General features: G+C 41.3%; 2 protein-coding genes across 4 annotated transcripts; both read right to left on the bottom strand.

Annotated features, from left to right (window-relative positions):
• Window positions 1-267: 267 nt before the first annotated feature.
• On the bottom strand, window positions 268-2,100 carry LOC130547344 (uncharacterized). 2 transcript variants are annotated; one of them, XM_057323222.1, is made up of 3 exons: window positions 1,648-2,100; window positions 1,384-1,585; window positions 1,244-1,305 (listed from the first exon to the last, which is right to left on the bottom strand). In XM_057323222.1, exons 1-3 carry the CDS (start codon window positions 1,822-1,824, stop codon window positions 1,277-1,279), a joined length of 408 nt encoding a protein of 135 aa, XP_057179205.1. In that variant the 5' UTR covers window positions 1,825-2,100; the 3' UTR covers window positions 1,244-1,276. The 2 variants fall into 2 exon arrangements, with proteins under 2 accessions (XP_057179204.1, XP_057179205.1); XM_057323221.1 differs by having other exon boundaries at window positions 268-1,305; window positions 1,384-2,100.
• A 56-nt stretch (window positions 2,101-2,156) lies between these two features.
• cebp1 (CCAAT/enhancer binding protein (C/EBP) 1) lies at window positions 2,157-6,367 on the bottom strand. 2 transcript variants are annotated; one of them, XR_008961868.1, is made up of 5 exons: window positions 6,252-6,367; window positions 5,795-6,106; window positions 5,233-5,569; window positions 2,722-4,248; window positions 2,157-2,325 (listed from the first exon to the last, which is right to left on the bottom strand). XR_008961868.1 is itself a non-coding variant. In XM_057323224.1 (3 exons), exons 2-3 carry the CDS (start codon window positions 6,104-6,106, stop codon window positions 5,252-5,254), a joined length of 630 nt encoding a protein of 209 aa, XP_057179207.1. In that variant the 5' UTR covers window positions 6,252-6,367; the 3' UTR covers window positions 4,266-5,251. The 2 variants fall into 2 exon arrangements, 1 of the variants encoding a protein (XP_057179207.1); XM_057323224.1 differs by lacking the exons at window positions 2,157-2,325; window positions 2,722-4,248 and having other exon boundaries at window positions 4,266-5,569.
• Window positions 6,368-20,268: the final 13,901 nt, after the last annotated feature.

Genomic DNA, 20,268 nt, shown 5'->3' with positions numbered 1-20,268 from the left:
GGTAATTGTTCTACCCTGTCGATAACGAGTTAAACGGCTGATTTCTGCAGTGCGCAGTGTACATGTTATAAGATAGTGATCAGTGACATCGTCGCTTTGAGGTATAATATCTATATTGGTTAGATCGGCTCCGTGAGATATAATCAAGTCTAGTGTATGATTAAATCGATGAGTGGGTCCATTGATGTGTTGTGTTACTCCAAAAGAGTGTAATAGCTCTGTAAACGCCACTGCTAATGCATCGTTAGCACTATCTACGTGGATATTAAAGTCTCCGACAATTAGTACTTTATCAACGTTAACCAATAGGTCCGATAGGAAGTCCGCAAACTCTTTCAGAAAATCAGTGTAGGGACCAGGGGGTCTATACACTGTAGCCAACGTACAAGAAAGCAATGGTTTTTTACTGTCAATTGGAACAATTATGTTCAACGCAAGCACTTCAAATGATTTAAATTTATGCTCCGTTCTCTGAGTTACAGTAAGAAAGTCTCTAAAAATTGTTGCGACACCGCCACCTCGACCAACCGCACGTGGCTCATGCATATAACAGTAGCTTGGTGGTGTACACTCATTTAGACCGTAATAATCATTTGGTTTAAGCCAGGTTTCGGTAAGGCAAAGCATATCAAAATTGTTGTCTGTGATCATTTCATTTACAATAACTGCTTTTGAATTTAGTGATCTAATATTTAGTAGGCCGAACTTTATGAGTTTGTTTTGGTCGTTTATTACATTGTCCTCAGGTTTAATCACGATTAGATTTTTTCTCTGAGATTTGGCTATTTTGTTATTTTGTAGTATTATTCGGGGGACAGACACAGTCTCTATGCATTTGGAAGCAGTAACATTTATAACAGATGAGTGGGAGGAACACAGACTATGGTTAAAGTTTTGACTTACCGCTGGGAGACGTAGTCAAGCGGTGCGTAGCGTCTTTGAGATGTTGTCAGACAGAAGAACCGCTCCGATGCTGCTGGGGTGCAGGCCGTCAGGGCGGAAGAGCCTAGGTCGCTCCCAGAACAGATCAAAATTATCAACAAAGAGCAGCTTCTGTTCAATACACCATGACATCAACCATTTATTTAGAGCAAATAGTCTACTGAACTTTTCATTCCCTCGTCGGTAGGTAGGAAGCGGCCCTGATACGATGATCCTCGCCGTGGGCGATGCGTTGCGTACCGTCTCGATCAGACTCCTGAAGTCCCTCTTCAGGATCTCCGACTGCCTCATCCTGACGTCATTCACCCCCGCGTGCAGCACGACAGCTCCGACGTTAGCATCGTCCTTCAGGATCGCAGGTACCTGCGCAGAGACATCAAGAACACGGGCGCCAGGAAAACAATGAGTGCGCACCTTACCTTTAGTGGAGGAAGCGCGTACGTTCCGGACGATTGAGTCTCCGATGACCACAGCGTTGCATTCCGTCTCGCAGAGGGCGGCAAAGCGGTTCCTGGTCGGGATCTCGAAGACCGGTGGCGGCGGTTGGGTCATCGCTCCAGTCCTGGCTCGCGCCTTTCGCCGTGGTTGTGCCGGTGCAGGAGTGAAGTTCATTTGGGCTGACCGTGTTCTCGAAGCCTGGGCTCTGTGCAGAGAAACACGCGGAGTAGAAGTGGAAGGAGTATTAAAATCGCGATGAAAACTTACCGCGGATTTGCGAGCGTCGGCTCTGGATGTTTCCAGCGCCGTTTTTCGTTCTCGCAGCCGTGACTGCTTCTCTAGTAGATCCTGGATCTGCTTCTCCACAGCCTCCAGTTCCGACTGAAGTGCGATCGTTTCCTCATCTGCACACAGAGGTACAGACACATCTGAAACATTAGCCATCAGTGATTTAATAATGAGAACAGTGTGTTAAGCAGTAAGCAGGCAGGCTGGGAATGCTAACAGCCTGAGGCTAATAGCGAGTGATCCGATAAAAATAAATTATCTGTGCGTTTAAATACGATTTTGGTATGGGATATATTTAAGGATATGTTTTACCCTCGGAGGATAACAATTTAAAACACAAGTCTTAAGATATAACAAGAATAAACGATGTATTAAGAATAAATTTGAAAGAGCTCCGACTCAAACCACGCGCTCTCAGCAAACAGGAAGTGACGTGAAGGAAGGCAGTTGAATCCTGACAAAAAGGTATGAATGTGACATACCTTTGCTCCTTTTGTACGTTCCCTTTATTGTGCTCCAAGACAACTGTGTGCCGAAGGATCGCGTCATTGGAGACGGTGCAGGCAGTGTTTCTGTACTGTCCGCTTGAGATCCAACATTTTTTGTTCGAGATGACATGGAAAATTGTGCGGAACTGTGGCCCTGCTGAGATGTACCCTAAAAGAAATATGTGTACATTTTGGTTTGTAAAAACCAAAAAAAATCCGGTGTTAAGATTAATTGACCATAAACAAACAACCATATACAGTACATCATACAGCGTTTGTGTGAGATAGAAACAAAAGGGCTTCGGCCCTTCTTGATCAACCAGTGTTACACCACGTCTCGTCGCGACTCAACAAAGACAATAAACCCAAAATAAATACTAAATATAAAAAGACATTATAAACACCACATTTGTTGCCTCTAGTGGGAACATTATTACTGATTATTAGGACTTATGTTGTCTTTATTCACGTTGCGCGCGTGTCTGCATTTGCAGATCACAAACACACGACAAACTCAACTCGCGTTAGTCCTTAACAAAGTCTTTTACATTAAAAATATACTTACAGGCTGCGAATCTGAAGCGCCAGCAAAGTTGTAATGGTTGGAACGGCCCCACTTTTTAAGCAAAGCTTTCGTGCACTGCCGGCCTTGATCTCTCCCAGGTTCATGAAGCAATCATCGGTGAAATGCGCTGCACACACTTGAACATTCGGATTGTACTTTTCTGGAACAGTGTTGTAAATAAAATGTAACCATTGGTTTTTAGTTGTCTCATCTTTTGGCAGGGCAAACAAAGAGTCTTTCTTTTCACAACGAAACACACAGCGTCTCCACGACATGGCTGCGGCAGCGACGATACAATGAGATTTACAAGTACGCCCACCTCACTTGCATTTACATTTGGGCGTTCTTAAGTCCAATCATGTTACGAAGTGACGTACATTCGCCGGGGCATTTCAGGCAGGTCTGGGTGAGCATTCGCTTTTAGATAGAATGCATCTTTTATTCCCACGTCTAATACATGCATGGGCGATTTATAACACTCCAAAGAGAACAACACGTATTCGCGCCTTATGACCCCTTTAAGCCTCCTAAAAGTCCTCCTCGCTGCTCCTAAAATTTTGGACCTTAAGAGCGCTTTTAAGGGTTAAGATGCTTTATGAATAACTTTTTTCTTTACTAGGATCTTTTCTGTAATTTTAAGGGGAAACGCCCACATTTCTATTAATTTTTGTAGAATTTTGTCACTAGTCTTTGCGCTAAGATTTTTCATGAATACGGGCACAGATGCTGTTTTTGGATTATGCTGAATAAAATGAACCATCAGATTTAGTGGAGCCGGCTCGAGTGCTTCTGACGTTAAAGCAAAAAGAGAAAATGCCAAGTAGAAAGATAGTGGGTATTAAAATAAACGGCATCTTATTCAGTACATTCCACTCATATTGTTATTCTGATTCTATCATCTGTAATGAAAAGCTGTGTACATGAATGATGATGATGAGCGGTGTTTGGATCTGTGCCCGTTCTCTTGCTCTGTGTTGCGTAACAGACTCAGTTGAAACACGCTCTTTCTTAATACTGTGGCCAGATTTCAGGCCCGGGACCACAGATTACTCCACAGACTCAACTTACAACACACAAACTCTTCAGCACCTTTCATGTGAACCAACAAATGGCCATGTTTTCGTGCTGCAGTGGACACACCATTTACAGCATTTGTCCCCATCACTGCTTCAGCAGGTCTGTGTTATCAGCTCCAGTCATCTGCTGTTACACACAGCTACACCTAGATACCCCGCTGCCACAGCAACACGAGAGATAAAGCCACGCAAGTTCATCCACTTCCACTATCACTCACTATCAGTATCTCCTGTGCCTGCAGTGGAAGCCACAGGAAGACTCGAGCTCTCTATCACCAGCTCACTGTCCCACATAGTGTTGAAATCTCATCCGTCCCACGGGCGCTGGGCATGAACCCTTTCCACTCAAATAACCGTGTCATTGTGTCCGTTTGAAGAGAGGAAAGATGTAACTGTTCTCGTGTTGGCCAATAGCACATTTCCAATCAATGCAGACTTCAGTGGGTGGATTCTACAAATAACCAAAGTCAACATTTCAATGGCCGATTGACGGTTAAATAGAAAATATAAAAAAACGCAACTTGAGATTCTGAGATTTTGTTTTGTATTAATATAGTCAGTGAAGAATAATTGACATGAAACATTTGGAAATCAACTGATGTGTTACAAGACTTCAAGATTTAACTGAAAACAATGCAAAACACTCAAATAAAATGAATTGTGATTGTTTTACAGACTCAATTCCCAATCTATAAGGCTTCCTAATATTAACAGCTGTACGGTCATCAAAGTAATAGCATATGCACCTGCTTTAGATTTTAGAGAACTATTTGTGTCGATTATAGAAAATGTGTTTTGTCTCACTGTGGATTATTTATAGGGCTTTGGAGAAGAGAAACTGATACTTCAAATAATCCCAATGATCAATATTTAACTTAATTTTTCATTAAATATATATATATATATACAGTATATATTAGAGATGCATCAATACTATTACTTTCTCCACTGATACCTACAGCCGATTATTCAGAGTGATACCTGCCGATACCGATAGTTTAGTGGTTACATTAACTAGCATGAACTAAATTCTAAAGCTAAATGAATATTTCTTGATTTAATAATTCATAATGACTATTAATATTGAACATCAAATTGGTGATGTTTCTACATTTTCTATACACAGAGCACAAATTCATTGCATTTTCCTGTCTGCTTTTGATTGACAAATATCGGCCGATAGCCGAATAGTGTGAAAAATCAAATCCACCGATACCTATTATTGGTGGACATATCGGTGTATATATATACTGTATATGTATGTATGTAAAAAGAGTCTGACCACTGTTCAGAGCAGGTCTGCATGAAGAATCACACTGTATTAAGTCAACACACACACAATTGTTTCCATATCAGATATTTACAGAGCAAAACCTGAACTGAAAACCAATCAGAATAAATGTTCGGAAGGAAACTGAGAGTTGTTTAAAAAGACCTTCACTGTCCAAAAGCTCTCAACAGTTGTCCTCTCCTCTCATGTCCTGCTCTTTGACCTGTAGGTGGCGCTGCGACAGATAGTGTTTGAGCGTGTCCACCTCGTGTGAAAGGCGTTGGATGTGCAGCTGCAGTCGGTGATTCTCGTCTTGCAGCTGCAGCGCCCTCTGCTGGGTCAAATGAATGCGGCGGCGCGCTTTATCGCGACTCTTTCTCACAGCGATGTTGTTGCGCTCTCTGCGAAGACGATATTCAATGCTGTCTTTACGGATGCCTCGCTTCTGTCCGGACTGACGGAGGGTCACTGCAGGAGGCGGCAGGAGAAACTGAGAGAAATCCTGCGCAAAGAAGAGTAAAAAACATGGTCAAACGCAAGGAAATATTGCAATCTTTGTTTTAGGAACACACCTACGATGCCTTAAAATCCTACCAATGTAGGCCACACACTAGGTTTAAGAACAGAGCCGTAAAAGTGCAGTGCCATAATGTGCCAAGTGAGGGTGAATCTCATGAAGAGAACATGTTGGACTGTGAGATTCATTCGCTATGAGGGATTCTTGTACCTGTTGAGCGGTGTGACCCTGCTGTCCTGCTTGTTCAGTGTTTGTGGAGGTCAGACAGGAGGAGAAGGGCAGGTAACCCATACCCATCATTTGCTCCATGTTCCGGGGATCTGGAAATTTAGGAAGCCCTTGAGGACCCATGGACTGGCCGTAGAAACCTCCGTCCATCGGAGGCATCTGATTGGCCATGGCGTTGAGTGGCGGTCCGGTGGAGTCAGAGTTTAGAGACAGGGTGCTGACCGAAGAGGTGCAGGCTGGATTTTGGGGTGTAAATATGCAGCTGGTGGACGGAGGGCTGTCAGAGATGGACATCTGTTAAAAAATAAACGTTATACAAGCATTTTCACGAGACAAACGACTGGTCACTTCATATTCCGAGAACAACGTTTAAATAATTTACTCCACAGAATGAAATAAGAAGAGTTGCTTGACAAGGAAAAGTTTGTTGGTTACTTACGGTTGTAAGCGCTGTTCAGTGCAGTAATGTCTGTCTCTTCTGTTCTCAACACAACAAACTTGATGTGCTTCCACACAATCAGTTAGGATACAGGTACTAGAGCTCATGACACCATCATTTCCTTTGTCACAACCTCTCTCTCTCTCTCTCGCTTTCTCCAGTCTTCCCTCTACTTATGCATCTTGCATCACAGATTTACATTGTGTCTTCTGTTGTGTAAGTATTTTTTCAAACATCGGAGCACTTTAAATTTAAACTCATTTAAAAAACCAAGCAATTCTCATTCGTGGTAAACAAACAAGTAAAAAAAACTTTATTCTATAATAAATCTTAAAATGGTCAAATCAATTAAGTCATGATGACTATTCTGTTGTTAACATGTAATTTTGAAACTTAAAAAGTAGAAACATAAAATTAAGCTATTAATAAAGTAAGTATTATAAGTATTGCTTGAATATTTGTATTATTATTAGGGAAATTACATTGGAGACGTTCGGTCTTATTTCGATCGATTTTATTTTAATATGAAATCACTTATTTTAATATTTATATCCATAAGTATTATTTTTGTTAAGACCTAGATTAAGACTAGAAATTTCATCCTATTAGTTGTTATTAAATTAAACTAAAACTGAAAAAAAAGAAAAAACCTAAATAGCAATATTATATTATAAATCCTTTCTTTATTATTATTAAATTACATAGCAAAACAGCAAAATGAAACTAAAATGTATATTTTTTTATATAAAAAATATATTTTTATAGCTAATTCAAAGATTTTATGAAATATATAATAACGTTTATCCTAATATTATCAGGGTGTGCAAAACTGTTTTTATGCTTTGTGCAATAACTAGTTATTAGAGATTAGAGTAAAAAAACTAAATCGATTCTGACTGAGCACCATCAACAAAACAACAAGCCTTTTATAAATTCAGGCTCGGCAAAAAAAAGAGCAACAATTTATTTTCAACAGAACTTTTGCTACAAAATACCCGAGGAGCACTGGTCATGTGTTGCCCATCCAGAACAGTTTATAACAGGGGTCATCGGGCCAAAAAACAAATTCGCCACTAGATGGCGGGCCAGAACATAGTCAAAGGATAATTTAAGAAATTCATTGATGAAAAATGCAACTAGAATAGCATACTTTTAAAAATATAGTTATTATTTAATTATATATAATTACATAAGTCATATGATTACTTAACGTAGCCTATTTAACGTAACGTAACGTATTGACGTAATAGTGCTGGGGGTACGATATTACGTTGTGTCGTGTGATGTTAAAGGTGCAGTGAACTGGCCGTTTTTATTGTTTTATACTATTGTCTGATGTCTACTTACGACATTCACGTGGTTTTTACATTCGAAAACATCAAAATCAATAAGTAATAGGCTATTTTCTACCCTGGTTTTGAGGCCGGCTGGAGAAACGCTGGGTTTTTAAGGGCGTGCCGCATAGAAGACTTGGAAGTAAACGCCCACAGCTATGATTGGATAGCAGCTTGCGTAGTTGACTTAGTTGGAGCCTTCTGTGAATTTGGTTAGACACGTAACGTTACGTAACGTGATTTTACTCAAATTTACGGATTTATTTCCCGGATGTGATGGCAAGGCTTTGCGTATAGTTAACCTATGATGATAGGTGCATTCCAGGACCTGCCGTTTGCTGAGCCTTGTGTCAATAACAGTTGTTATTTCAGTAACAAGGGCGTTTTCAGGTCTGACACTTACAGGATGTTGGCTTGAATACCATTCCCTCTTACATAACAAAAGCTCGGGTTAAAATTGTGGTCCTAGTTCACTGCACCTTTAACAATTAAGCTAACTAGATGGTGAGAGAAAATGGCACTATCCTGACTTAAACTGAGACATTTATTCAAGAAGTTTATTATAAACTGAAAACAATTAGGCTTACTAGACACATTTTATGTCAGAGCGGGATCTGAGCGGGATTTGGTTTACCGGTGTGATATTTGGTTTAATGTGAGCGGAGCGTTTGCTTGGTCCGTGAGCGACTGAGCGAAGCGAACAGTCATTGAGCGAAATATTAGTCTGAAAAAGAGCAGTTCTGTTTCAGTCCGACATTCTGTGACATTACAGACAAGATTTTTAGTGCCTAAAGAGTAACTGTATAATAACTGATAACGTATGTTTGATTTTCGTTACTATATTTCCGTGAACATATAGCTGTCATAGAGCAACATTTAAAATAAACGCACAAAAGATTAAATGCACTATGAACACCTTTATTATTACTGGGGTTAATAAAAGAAACAGGCTCTAAAGAAAAATAGACCAAAACAAGGGGAAATGCGGTCTTAAAACGTCAAACCTCAATCGTTACAGCTAGTGATGTTACGTTCTGTGCTGAGGCTTCCGAGCGTGTCGAGAAATCCCTGCACGATCCGTTCTGCGCATGCGCATAATGACGTAGTAAACAACTTCACGGTTTCCCTACACTATTGGTATCAAGCATGCGATGAAACGCTTGACGGCCAGACGGCACAACTGGCGGCATATTTTTGTAGGCTACGTCGTGTTTTTCATTTAACAGTTCACGGCGGGTCTATTTTGATGTTTTAAAATGTAGCTTACGCTATGCATTACGATGTGTTTACGTGGTTGCCAATCCAAAATAATAAAGGAGTTGTTACATGAACATACACGATTTTGGTTACATGTGGAATAAAGTCTGAGTCTTGAGAGTCTGTCACTGCAAACCTTCAGTTTCCTCCATACTCCCCTTTGCGATTCATTGCTGCATGGCATTAGGCCTACTTAACTTGCCGTGTTTCGATCTGAGGTCAGTAGTATTGTCAAAGACGGTTTTTATTAAAAGCTGCTAATATTAGTTAACTTTAAATCGACTCGTTTTGTATTAGTATGGGTCTATATATAGGCTAATATATCTATCTATATAATCTAAATGAGGAATAATCCCTTCAATGGTGGTTACAGAACACAATAAGGAACATAATATGCATTTCTGCCTAGACTATCTGCACTTACATGAAGAAAGAACTACAAACAAGTCTGGGGAAACGTTACAGAGTATTTCAACGCATAGTGTGCACACAGAAGTGACATGAGACCAGAGGTGGACAGTAGTGAAAGTCGCGGTACAAAGGTGCTCAAGCGTGGAACAGATCGTGCAGTGTCGTCGCTAAACAGAATTGTCTACTACGTCATTATGCGCATGCGTGAACGGATCGTGCAGGCATCCCGGATCGTGTACCGACACGCCTGTCGAGGCTTGTAAAGCTTTAGACACTGACGTCAAGTTGACGTCTGAGCTTCGCTTCCGCCTGAGTGGTCAGTAGTACACAAGCACACACACTGCCTCTATGGAAGGCCAGAAAGGCCAAAACGTGTGAAACTAACGTGTTAACACCAATTACGCGTTAACGCGTAGTACGTGTTAACACGTAATTGCGCGTTAACACGTAATTAGTGTTAACACGTCGTTTTAAACTACGTGTTAACACGTCGTTTTGTGCATGCACATTGGACCACGGAGCTTTACCACCACCTACTGGCGTGGTGGTATTGCTCAAACAAACAGAACCAACAGACTAGGCTTCTAAATTGCAAGATTTTATCTAAAATATATTCTGAACAATGTATTTTGTGGGCATAAGTAGTCTACAACTATAGAATGATTACATACTAATTAAAAAATTAACTATTGTTTAAATTGACTTTTTAAATGCTGAATGTCATGGCCATTTTCAGCATCAAAATATAAATTGTGTAAGTTTAATTGCATATTCTCTCCAAATAACATTTTCACAAACACTTATAATGTAGCACATTTCTATAGACAAGTCTTTTTACTTACATGTTAAAAAGTAAACGAATATCAATATTCATATGTCAACCCCAATGCATTCATTTTTTGTTAGTGAGCTACTTTCATAACATCCTTAAGACTTATAAAGGCAACCTGTGTGTAGTGGAATGAAGTCAATGTTTTTATTGGTTATTTGTTATCACATATTGGCATTCACCTCTGTCTTCTTTATTTCCAGTGTGTTAGTTGTTTAGGTATGGAGGGGTGAGCAACAGGATGGCCAACTTTTTGATGACCATACAGCCAAACTAACTTATGACTTGTTTGATCGTTAAAAAAACAAAAAAGAAAGCAACAGTTTTGTATGGATGATTTGCTAGGTGTACAGAATCCACACTGACACTGGGAGAACATGCAAACTCCACACAGAAAGGCTTTCCATCCCAGAAGGGGCTCGAACCAGGGTCAGTGTACAGAAGATCTCCCGTTATTGGTATTGGAAGCTGGTATACTGAGATATCTTTGTGCATTGTTCTGCAATATTTTTCAAGGTTCAGTGAATCCATTAACACCTTTTTTTCATTGTGCACTCAAGACACATAACACCTTTTTTCAAATTGAATCACAATAAATAACAGTGTATTATTACAGACTGTTTTCAGGTGCTGGGGTGTGTGCCTGTACTAGAAAATTAATGATTTCAGCCATACACGTTCAAAATTAATTAGGATACAGTAAATAGGCTACAGCTAGACATAATAATATTATGTATTATTATACATAATAATAGGTAATGGTCAAGTTTTTCCTACATTTCTATACCTTTTATTTTGCCTTTACTGTCTGTACTAATATGCGTTCACTGTAAAGCTGCTTTGCAACAATGCTAAATTATAAAAGTGCATTAGTAATAAATCTAAATTAATTACATTTTTGGAATAGAATATTCACATAAACTTTTTATAAAATTAATGCATGGAGTATCTATGGAGTAACACAACTTTTATGTATTTTTGTTTACTGGTTATAAGTAATGGAACAACCTTTAAGGATTTCCAGTCTTTATAAAAGACTCATCACCAATTCATTATCACATAATTATACACATTTCCATGTTTGTACAATAAAATTAATGCATGGAGTATCACATCTCTGAAAGGCTTTATCCCTATTCTAAATTCCAATTCCCTAAACTGGAGGTAAGGCATCTGGGTTAGAGGTTCTGATTGAGTGGCAAGGTAATAAGTTGTGTCTCCAGAGAATGACTGGACACAGATTTTCTTTTAAGATTCGTGTTGCTCTTTTTATGTACAAATCAATGCTATTGTTGTGAATATCAATGCTTTTGGGTAGACAAACAAAAGCACATATGAATGACTATTTTTACCATCACATTGTAATGTTTTTTTCAGGTTGGAATACTATTCACAGGTCCCTGACATATAAAAGACTGTTTTTCTCTTTATCCTGTTTTTTCTTTAAACTACTAGTATCTTTGGACAAAGTGGTGAATTCGCCTGAAAGAGATCAACAGAACATAGTTTACATACACATGCCTAAATACGCATGTGCATATTCTATGTGCATCATACTATTGTAATTGTATATGGTGCATTTTTAATGTGGTTTTACGTGGCTTGCTCCAGTAACACACGTACAAGCTCTTTTCACTCACTAAGGGTTTATTCAGAAGTCGTAAATGACAAACATGACGACAACGATAATAAACATTAGACATAAGAACTGAAAATATTGACAAAAAATGCAAATTATATACTGGAATTTGCAGTTTTTGTGCTGTCCGATTTCATACATTTCAAGTTTGCTCTTCAAAATTAACCCTAGAAGACATGTTTGTGTATATTATTTTCAGCATTATTTGTTCAAAATAATCATTAAAACATGATAAAGGTGTTTTTAAAACTATTTGAATCCTTAATAAACATAAAATTATTCACTTTGTGTGTGTCCTAGAAATCTTTGTCAACTATGTTACCCATTTATATAACCCTTATAAATCAGCAATGGTTTGCTCCAAATTAAAAAAAAGCAACCATGTGTGATGCCACGCCCTTTTTGGCGGGAATTCTGAAGACAGTGTGGTAAGTTTCAACTCCTCCTCTTCAATATTTCATTAAAATGATTGTCTGCATATGGAGTGGATTAATTGTTCATCAACTATGTTATCAACATTTGCTTGTGTATTTACCTTAGATGTTATAATCAACAAAATGTATAGAAAGTACATAGAAATATAAGTTGATCAAGGTCATATGTTTAAGGTCTGTAGGGCCTAAAATGGAGGAAATGTCAACTATGTTACCTGTCAACTATGTTACCCATCAAGTGTAACACAGTTGACAGGGAATAACACGGTTGACAATGTTGTAAGGGTTCACTGGGTTTATGCTTATTAAGTCCATTGATTAAAAAACATTAACTTGATTAAATTGTTACTACACAGAAATTAAATGATAATATATAAAAGTGTAATAAGGTAGTAATTACATAAATGCATGATTTCAGTTATACTTATCAGGGAAGAAGTCAGCTGATCTGAAACCATTTTTTTACTATTGTTATTAAAATTTTGAATGATACAGGGATTAACTCAACAATATTATCCATACACTGAATAAATCCTTACACTCTAGCTAGACTTAACGACATCATTATAGATATTTTCCATTCTACCCCATAGCCTACTCATATTAACAAACAATAATTTCATGGATCATTTGGATGTGTTTCAGTGATTTGAAATGACAGTTTCCTGATGACATATGTAATTTTAGCCCTATCAATTATGCTATACACTATTTCAAAACAGAGTCATTTCTGGTCTAGAGAGATGAGGTTATCTGCTGCCCAGAAGCAGCGCCAGTACAGGGCTCAGCGTGATGCTGATCCTGAGAAAAGGGCTGTATATTTAAAGAAACAACGAGAAAAGTGGCATGAGGACAGACAGCTAGGGAAGGTGAAGACAGTTCAAGCCTTGAGTGAGAGGGAGAAGAGAAGAAAAAGAAAGTATTGGAGAAGAGCCCAATGCCAGGCCAGAGAAAGAAAGAAAGTGATAGAGAACCAGGTTACTCCACCCCAGAGTCCTGACGATGAGCCTCGGATGTCAAGGTAGAAATCACCTCGCTGGCCACTCTGTCTGTGCAAGCCTGACTGACTGTCTGTTGCCCAAAGCCATTTTCCCAACGAAACTATTTCTCATTCTCTTCTTCTGTGGGTTCTCTTCTTGTATTTCTCGGTGGCAGGTTTTGCTTCTTCCGTGTGCGTTTACCTTGCGTCAATGTCCGTGGCTTATGAGGTAAACTCACTGTAAGCTTAACGTAGTGTTTGGGTCACAACATCATGAATAATTCAAATAAAACGAAGGTGTGTTGTCATGTTGACACTGGCTGTTGTAACAGCTTGTAATCCTTCTTATGACTATTAATGCGGTGATGCGCGCCTTCGTTTTATTGTGAATATTCATTAATGTGTAGACGTGCACTGACCTAGCGGTTACGACAGCCCAGCTCACCAACTTCGCAACTTCCTTTAGAGGAGGAGCTCTTAACAACGGTGACGAAGAAGAACGTCAATCTTTATACGCTTGTGCCATCTAGTGGTTATTTGTGGTAACGATTAGACATGTAATACACAAATGAAACATTTACATTAGAACCATAAACGCAAAGGAAATACGAATGCGTTTTAAACAGAGCTCTTAGAATCAGCAATATCAGACAACACAGGAAACATAAATAGTGTGAATAAACATTTTATTGTCAAGTATGCTTACACGCAAGCACGCACACACACAAGGAATTTTGATTACAGCTTCCAGAGTACAGATTCATTAAAACACATACAACGAATGAAAACAAACTCACAATACTAAAGAGAAGTGAATGATATGTCTTAACGGGATTATCGTTTAGCGGAACTAATTAAGACGGAACTGTTTTCATCCGGAGATATAAATATACGCACAGCTGAGCACTAATGTACTAATGCGCTTGCACTCCTTTTTGTGTTAAAATCAGGCAGGTAAAGTTAACGAAGTGTGGAATAAGTGGAATAGTTTTCTTTGTTTTCTTGCACCTTTCTGTAGGTGGTTACTGTTGTACGTTTATTGCTTTAGCGTGTAAAGTATGGTGTGTTTGTTTACTTGTGATACTGAATTGTAAGAGTCATTCTATAATTAGGGGTACATTTCATATCAAGCTATAAGTGAATAAATCAGTGTGTTTTTTTGCTAAATTTTCTACTTGTTTCCGTAATATATCACTGGAATGTGCAAAATTCATTAATTGGCATTTAAATCAAAATAAACATCTGATTCATTATTTTGTCAACTGTGTTACAGACGAAAGTTGTGTCATAGAAGACATGAATGAAATACTAAGCATTTGATAAAACATTTGTTTGCAAGTTCTTTAGTCTATTCTTCAGTGTGTTTGTGGTTGTTTGTCTAACTGCTTTGAAAATATGAATTTTGAGCTGGATAATTGATATTCTGTGGGACAGTATCATCAAGAATGATTTTTTTTCTGCATTAATCCACATTACGTTGAATTTAGAGTTATTCAACATTATTATGTCAGACCTTGCTCTCTAAAAATGTCCCCCATCATTTTTATTACAGATCAGCCAATATTTAAACAAATTATGGCACAAAAATCCCATGTAACACAGTTGACAACAAAGTAACACAGTTGACGGGAAGCATTAGGAAAAGAAGAGAGAAACCTTGCTTTATGATAAAAACTTTATTTTGATATCAAATCTACAATCTGTCAGATGCAAGTGAGTTTAATATAAATTGATTGAACATTTTTTAAACATTCCCCTCCCATCTGTCCATTCTTCCTTTGATCTGATATTCCTCCTCTCTTTTTTCCCTTTGTCATTTTCCCCTTCTTCCTTCAATTCTTGCTCCTCTCCTTCCATTCTTCCTTCTTTCCTTCCATCCTCCCATCTTTCCTTTAACCCTCCCGTTCTCCCTTTATCTCAAATTATTGAACAAGTAGTGAAACAATGGTAAAAGCCTCTCATCTTTCTCAGATCTTTCTGTCCTTCCACCCTTCCTTCCTCCTTTCATTCCTTCCTTCGACATTCCTTCACTTCTTCCTTCCTGCCGTCTGTCCTTCCAAGTTATTGTACATGTCTCAGTTAACTCACACGAAACAAAACATATTATATTTAATCTTCCAGGTTCTTTAGTTCTTTCCTGTTTTTTTGCTTTCAGACGGTTCACAGTTCTGAGATTTTGGACCATATGACTTTGTCAATCTCTGCATGACGGGAGGTCACAGAAGTTGGATGGGGATCATTCTGAGTATATCCTCATGCAAATACAATAGGACATCATCCCGTACTGGCCAGAAAAATCGGTTGACTCCAATTCGATGCATACATTTGACCTCAACATGAGTTTCACTCACCCCTTGTATGATTCCAGGATAAATGTCGTTGTCGTATTCCAGAGCACACCACTGGCCGATGATATCCAAGTTTTGCCATGGAATTTCAGTCTCATTTTGACCATTCCCCTCTTGTGTGGGTGCTGTTGCCTGGACCAGGAAGGTAAAGGTTTTGGTGTTGTAACATTGACATTCCAGGGTCTGTCTTGTTGAGCAAAGGCAGCTCACATCACGGTAACTGATTTGTCCCCTGCTGACTGTGACCAGCTGATGAATGCGTATGGTTGATGGCACCACTGGGAGACCAGCTGGCATGTTCTTTGTGGCTTCATCTACATCATCCTCACTTACATAGAACAGTTTTACTGAGGTCTGTGCATCCACCAGTTTCTTGAAGAAGAGCTCAGCGTTGGGTATGTGCACCCCATGGCTGACAAGTCTGTCTGCGGTCCTTTTGAGGAGGCCTCCAACTCCATCTGGAGCACCCTTGCCGTGAGATGCCTCAAAAAAGTTCCAGGTGCCTGATTGGAACCCATACTCCTGCAGCTTTGTACAAAACATAAAGAAATTGCCTTTCTGTCTGTATTGTGTGCACGGCCCATCACTAAAAAATGCACCACAGTCACATTAGGATAGGCAGCCTTGACCAGGTTCAGAATTGGGTCTAGATGGGTCCATATTGCTGCGGGGCCTTTCTCTTTTGATGAGCTGATTGTGCCAAAGCACACATGCTCTTCCACTCCTCCAATATGCAAAACTCCAGTGTGAAGTATTGCCTGTTGCTGGTTTGATGCAAAATGTAGAGTTTGAATTTCAGAGTGGTACTTACAGGCATAGTTTTCTGAAAAATCTACATGAATTAAGCATACATGGTCTTTCATGGTCTTCTTTAGTTCGCGGTGGTAAACAAATTGCCGTTTTATGTTAAAGAGGTGCCTTCTGAAGTTTTTAAGTTGGCCTTGAAAGAGGTCTAGCAGGGCATGCAAAGTTGTCTCTGTCTTTTTTTTCACTGTCATTTTGACAGGCACTTTCTCCTTTTTACCTTCCTTGTTCTTTTTCTCTCGGAGAACGGTCTCAGTTGCCCACTGTGTGATAAAAACACTTGCTTGCATATCCCTGTCAGTTGCAACTGGAAAGTCTTTGTCTTTGCAGTTGGGACATTCATTGTACATGCATTCCTTCGAGTTTGAATCACAGGATATTGACTCCGCCAATATAGCTTCTCTATAAGAAAAGAGAGATTTTCATGTACCTTGCAAAGGCAGGTCTCTCTGTCTGCAATGGATGGGTGGACCACCCAGAAGGGCCGCATACGGCAGAACAAAGAATATGAGATGTTGCAGTTAGAGCTCTCAATAAGGAATTTCCTATACGAGTTTCTCATGGTGTCGTTCAGGAATCTTTTCTGTTTCTTAATCTTCCCTCTCGTTATAGTTTGAGATTTCCCAGCAGTTAGGCGACTATTTTCATCCCTTGTCAAGAAGGGCACAACTTTGTTGTACAGTTTGTAGCATAGGGATCTGTACTTCACTTTGTGAGTGAGGATGGAGGACTCACTGCGCTTTTGTTGTTTTCGAGAAATTGCTAGGGTCTCCTGAATTCTTTTCTTGAAGTTATACTTTTTCAAGATCATTCCTGACACTGCAGCTGCAATTACCTGCCTAGTTTTTTTGTGTGATTGCTCGAAGTGTACTTTGCGCGTATGTTGTCCACCAGAGCATGGTGGAAAACGAACGCTTTGTGCACTTCTCTAGGCACATGCAACCTCCCTAACAGGCACCGGGTTTTTGATCTGGGTGACTCTGAATCTTGCTGTTGTCTTGCAAGTCTTTTTCTGAATTTTTTGGTTTTTCTTTTCTCTTGTTTAAGTTTTTCCTTCAGAGCCTGAATCTCCCTGTATAATTTGGACTCCTTCCTCTTGACTTTCTTCCTTCCAGCACTACGCTGTCTGAAAATAAACACATACATACAAAATTATACACACTTTGTTGATCATGTGTTCATTATTTATGCTTAATGAACAGAATAAGGATGACAAGACTTTACTGTTGTCAGGTTTTGGCGGCAAGAACCCAAATGCAGGCAGGCAATGGCAATGAAGGGGTTAACGTAATATATATTTATTAACAAGAGACAAAACAGAAACAAAACACCCACGAGGGGGTAAAAAACAAGACAGGAAAAATAAACTAGACTGGACTAAACTAACATAACACTTGACTAAACATAACTTGACAAACTAGACTAAACACTTACAAAGACTGGACTGGGATCTTTACACAGGAACACTGACTGACACGATACACATCCACAACGAAGTACAACTCACGAGCACAAGACAAAGAAACACGAGGGTATTTATAGGTAAGACAAACGAGGGATAATTACATGGGGCAGGTGTGGGACATTAAACACTCTGGGAAGGATAACGAGGAAACGAGATGGCGGGAACAGAGACGAGACACTGGAAAAACACATGAGAGGCATAAACATCTCATGGTCTTCCCACATAAAACCCAAGAACTCTGTCCCGATCCCACCACACGACTAGAATTTCATAAACAAGACGGTGGGACCGTGGACAGAGCCCCCCCCTTAATGAGCACCTCCAGGTGCTCACCAAGGGGTAGACGGACAAGACAAGGCAGACCGAGACAAAGACAAAAACCAGACAAACATGGTGAACATGACAAGGGGTAGACAGGACAACAAGACTACAGGACTGGGGTGGCATAACAAAAATAACAAACATGGGAGGGGGGGTGGTGCAAAACAAGAGTTCATAGGGGGCAGTCCAAAAGGGTTGGGGGGAACAGTCCCAGTCCCCGGCTGCGCTCGAGGGCGCTGATTCCTGGGGGACTTGGGGGAGTCCCGGGGGGAACAGTCTTTGGCCCTGGGAGCTTCCCAGGGACCGGCTGGAGCGTGTCAGGGCTTGACGCCGGCTGGAAGGCCGGCTGGACAGGGCTTGACGCCGGCTGAAAGGCCGGCTGGACATGGCTTGACGCCGGCTGGAAGGCCGGCTGGACATGGCTTGACGCCGGCTGGAAGGCCGGCTGGACAGGGCTTGACGCCGGCTGGAAGGCTCGGCTGGACATGGCTTGACGCCGGCTGGAAGGCCGGCTGGACATGGCTTGACGCCGGCTGGAAGGCCGGCTGGACATGGCTTGATCGCCGGCTGGATAGGCCGGGGACATGGGACGCCGGCTGGATCACTCGGACTGGACGCCGGCTGGATCACCGGACTGGACTGGATCCTGGCTGGACGCTGGATCACCGGACACGCTGGATCGGACCGGGGCGCTGACACCGGACTGGACGCCGGCTGGATCACCGGACTGGACGCCGGCTGGATCCACCGGACTGGACGCCGGCTGGATCACCGGACTGGACGCCGGCTGGATCACCGGACTGGACGCCGGCTGGATCACCGGACTGGACGCCGGCTGGATCACCGGACTGGACTCAGGTGGACACATGACTGGACACAGACAAGACTGACACAAGACTGGACACAGGACTAGACACAGGACTGGACACAGACTGACACGACTGGACGCCGGCTGCACCGGACTGGACGCCGGCTGCACCGGACTGGACGCCGGCTGCACCGGACTGGACACCGGACTGGACGCCGGCTGGAAGAGCCCGCGCTGCCCGCCGCTGCCTCTTCTTCTTCAGCCGAGCCACCCGCCTGGAGGTCGGCTGAAGGAAGGATGTAGAAGGCATGGCTGGTTCCGGCTGGGACTCCTCGGAGGTGGACTCCCAGGATGCTCGCCTCCCCCGCTTGCCAACGAGGCTGGTGGATGGTGGAGAGGCTGCCGAGAGTGGGAAGGATGGAGTGGAGGTGCCCACAACCCCGATCTGCAGGGAACCATGCTCAGGAATCGTGACCAGCGGAGATGGGTAGCTGGTAATTGCTGAGGCCGTGGACTCCGATCGTTCCGCGGCGGTCAGCCACACGGCGTCGAAGTCCAACGGTCTCAACGCCCTCATCTCCGCCCGCGAAAGTGGGTCCCTGAGACCGGAGTTCAATAGCACCGCGAGCTCCTCCTCCCCGAAGACGCCATTCTCGGCGACGTCCAGGAATCTGTCCACGTACTCATCCACGCTCTCGTTCCCCTGGCGAAGTCCGCAGAGGAGGCGAGCTACGTGGGACCGCTCGGTGCTCATGCTGCCTGCTGGGTTCAGTGATGGCTCGTGAGTTCTGTCAGGATTTTGGCGGCAAGAACCCAAATGCAGGCAGGCAATGGCAATGAAGGGGTTAACGTAATATATATTTATTAACAAGAGACAAAACAGAAACAAAACACCCACGAGGGGGTAAAAAACAAGACAGGAAAAATAAACTAGACTGGACTAAACTAACATTACACTTGACTAAACATAACTTGACAAACTTGACTCAACACTTACAAAGACTGGACTGGGATCTTTACACAGGAACACTGACTGACACGATACACATCCACGACGAAGTACAACTCACGAGCACAAGACAAAGAAACACGAGGGTATTTAAGGGAAGACAAACGAGGGATAATTACATGGGGCAGGTGTGGGACATTAAACACTCAGGGAAGGATAACGAGGAAACGAGATGGCGGGAACAGAGACGAGACACTGGAAAAACACATGAGAGGCATAAACATCTCATGGTCTTCCCACATAAAACCCAAGAACTCTGTCCCGATCCCACCACACGACTAGAATTTCATAAACAAGACGGTGGGACCGTGACAACTGTACTCTTTTCACCATCATTGCATAATCAAATCTATTGTCTAAACCATTTTTTGTTCAATAG

This window comes from Triplophysa rosa, linkage group LG23, assembly GCF_024868665.1.
Source record: "Triplophysa rosa linkage group LG23, Trosa_1v2, whole genome shotgun sequence".
Taxonomy (NCBI): Eukaryota; Metazoa; Chordata; class Actinopteri; order Cypriniformes; family Nemacheilidae; genus Triplophysa; species Triplophysa rosa.
This window is presented reverse-complemented; position numbering and strand designations above follow the sequence as displayed.

Bases quoted from the DNA above. Each gene is read 5' to 3' on its own strand.
- cebp1 (XM_057323224.1), bottom strand. From the start codon at position 6,106: ATGTCCATCTCTGACAGCCCTCCGTCCACCAGCTGCATATTTACACCC. The intron at 5,570-5,794 runs GTACAAGAATCC...TTCTTTGCGCAG, and splicing joins AGGGTCACACCGCTCAACAG to GATTTCTCTCAGTTTCTCCT.
- LOC130547344 (XM_057323221.1), bottom strand. From the start codon at position 1,824: ATGGCTAATGTTTCAGATGTGTCTGTACCTCTGTGTGCAGATGAGGAA. The intron at 1,306-1,383 runs GTACGCGCTTCC...GTCTCTGCGCAG, and splicing joins GAGACTCAATCGTCCGGAAC to GTACCTGCGATCCTGAAGGA.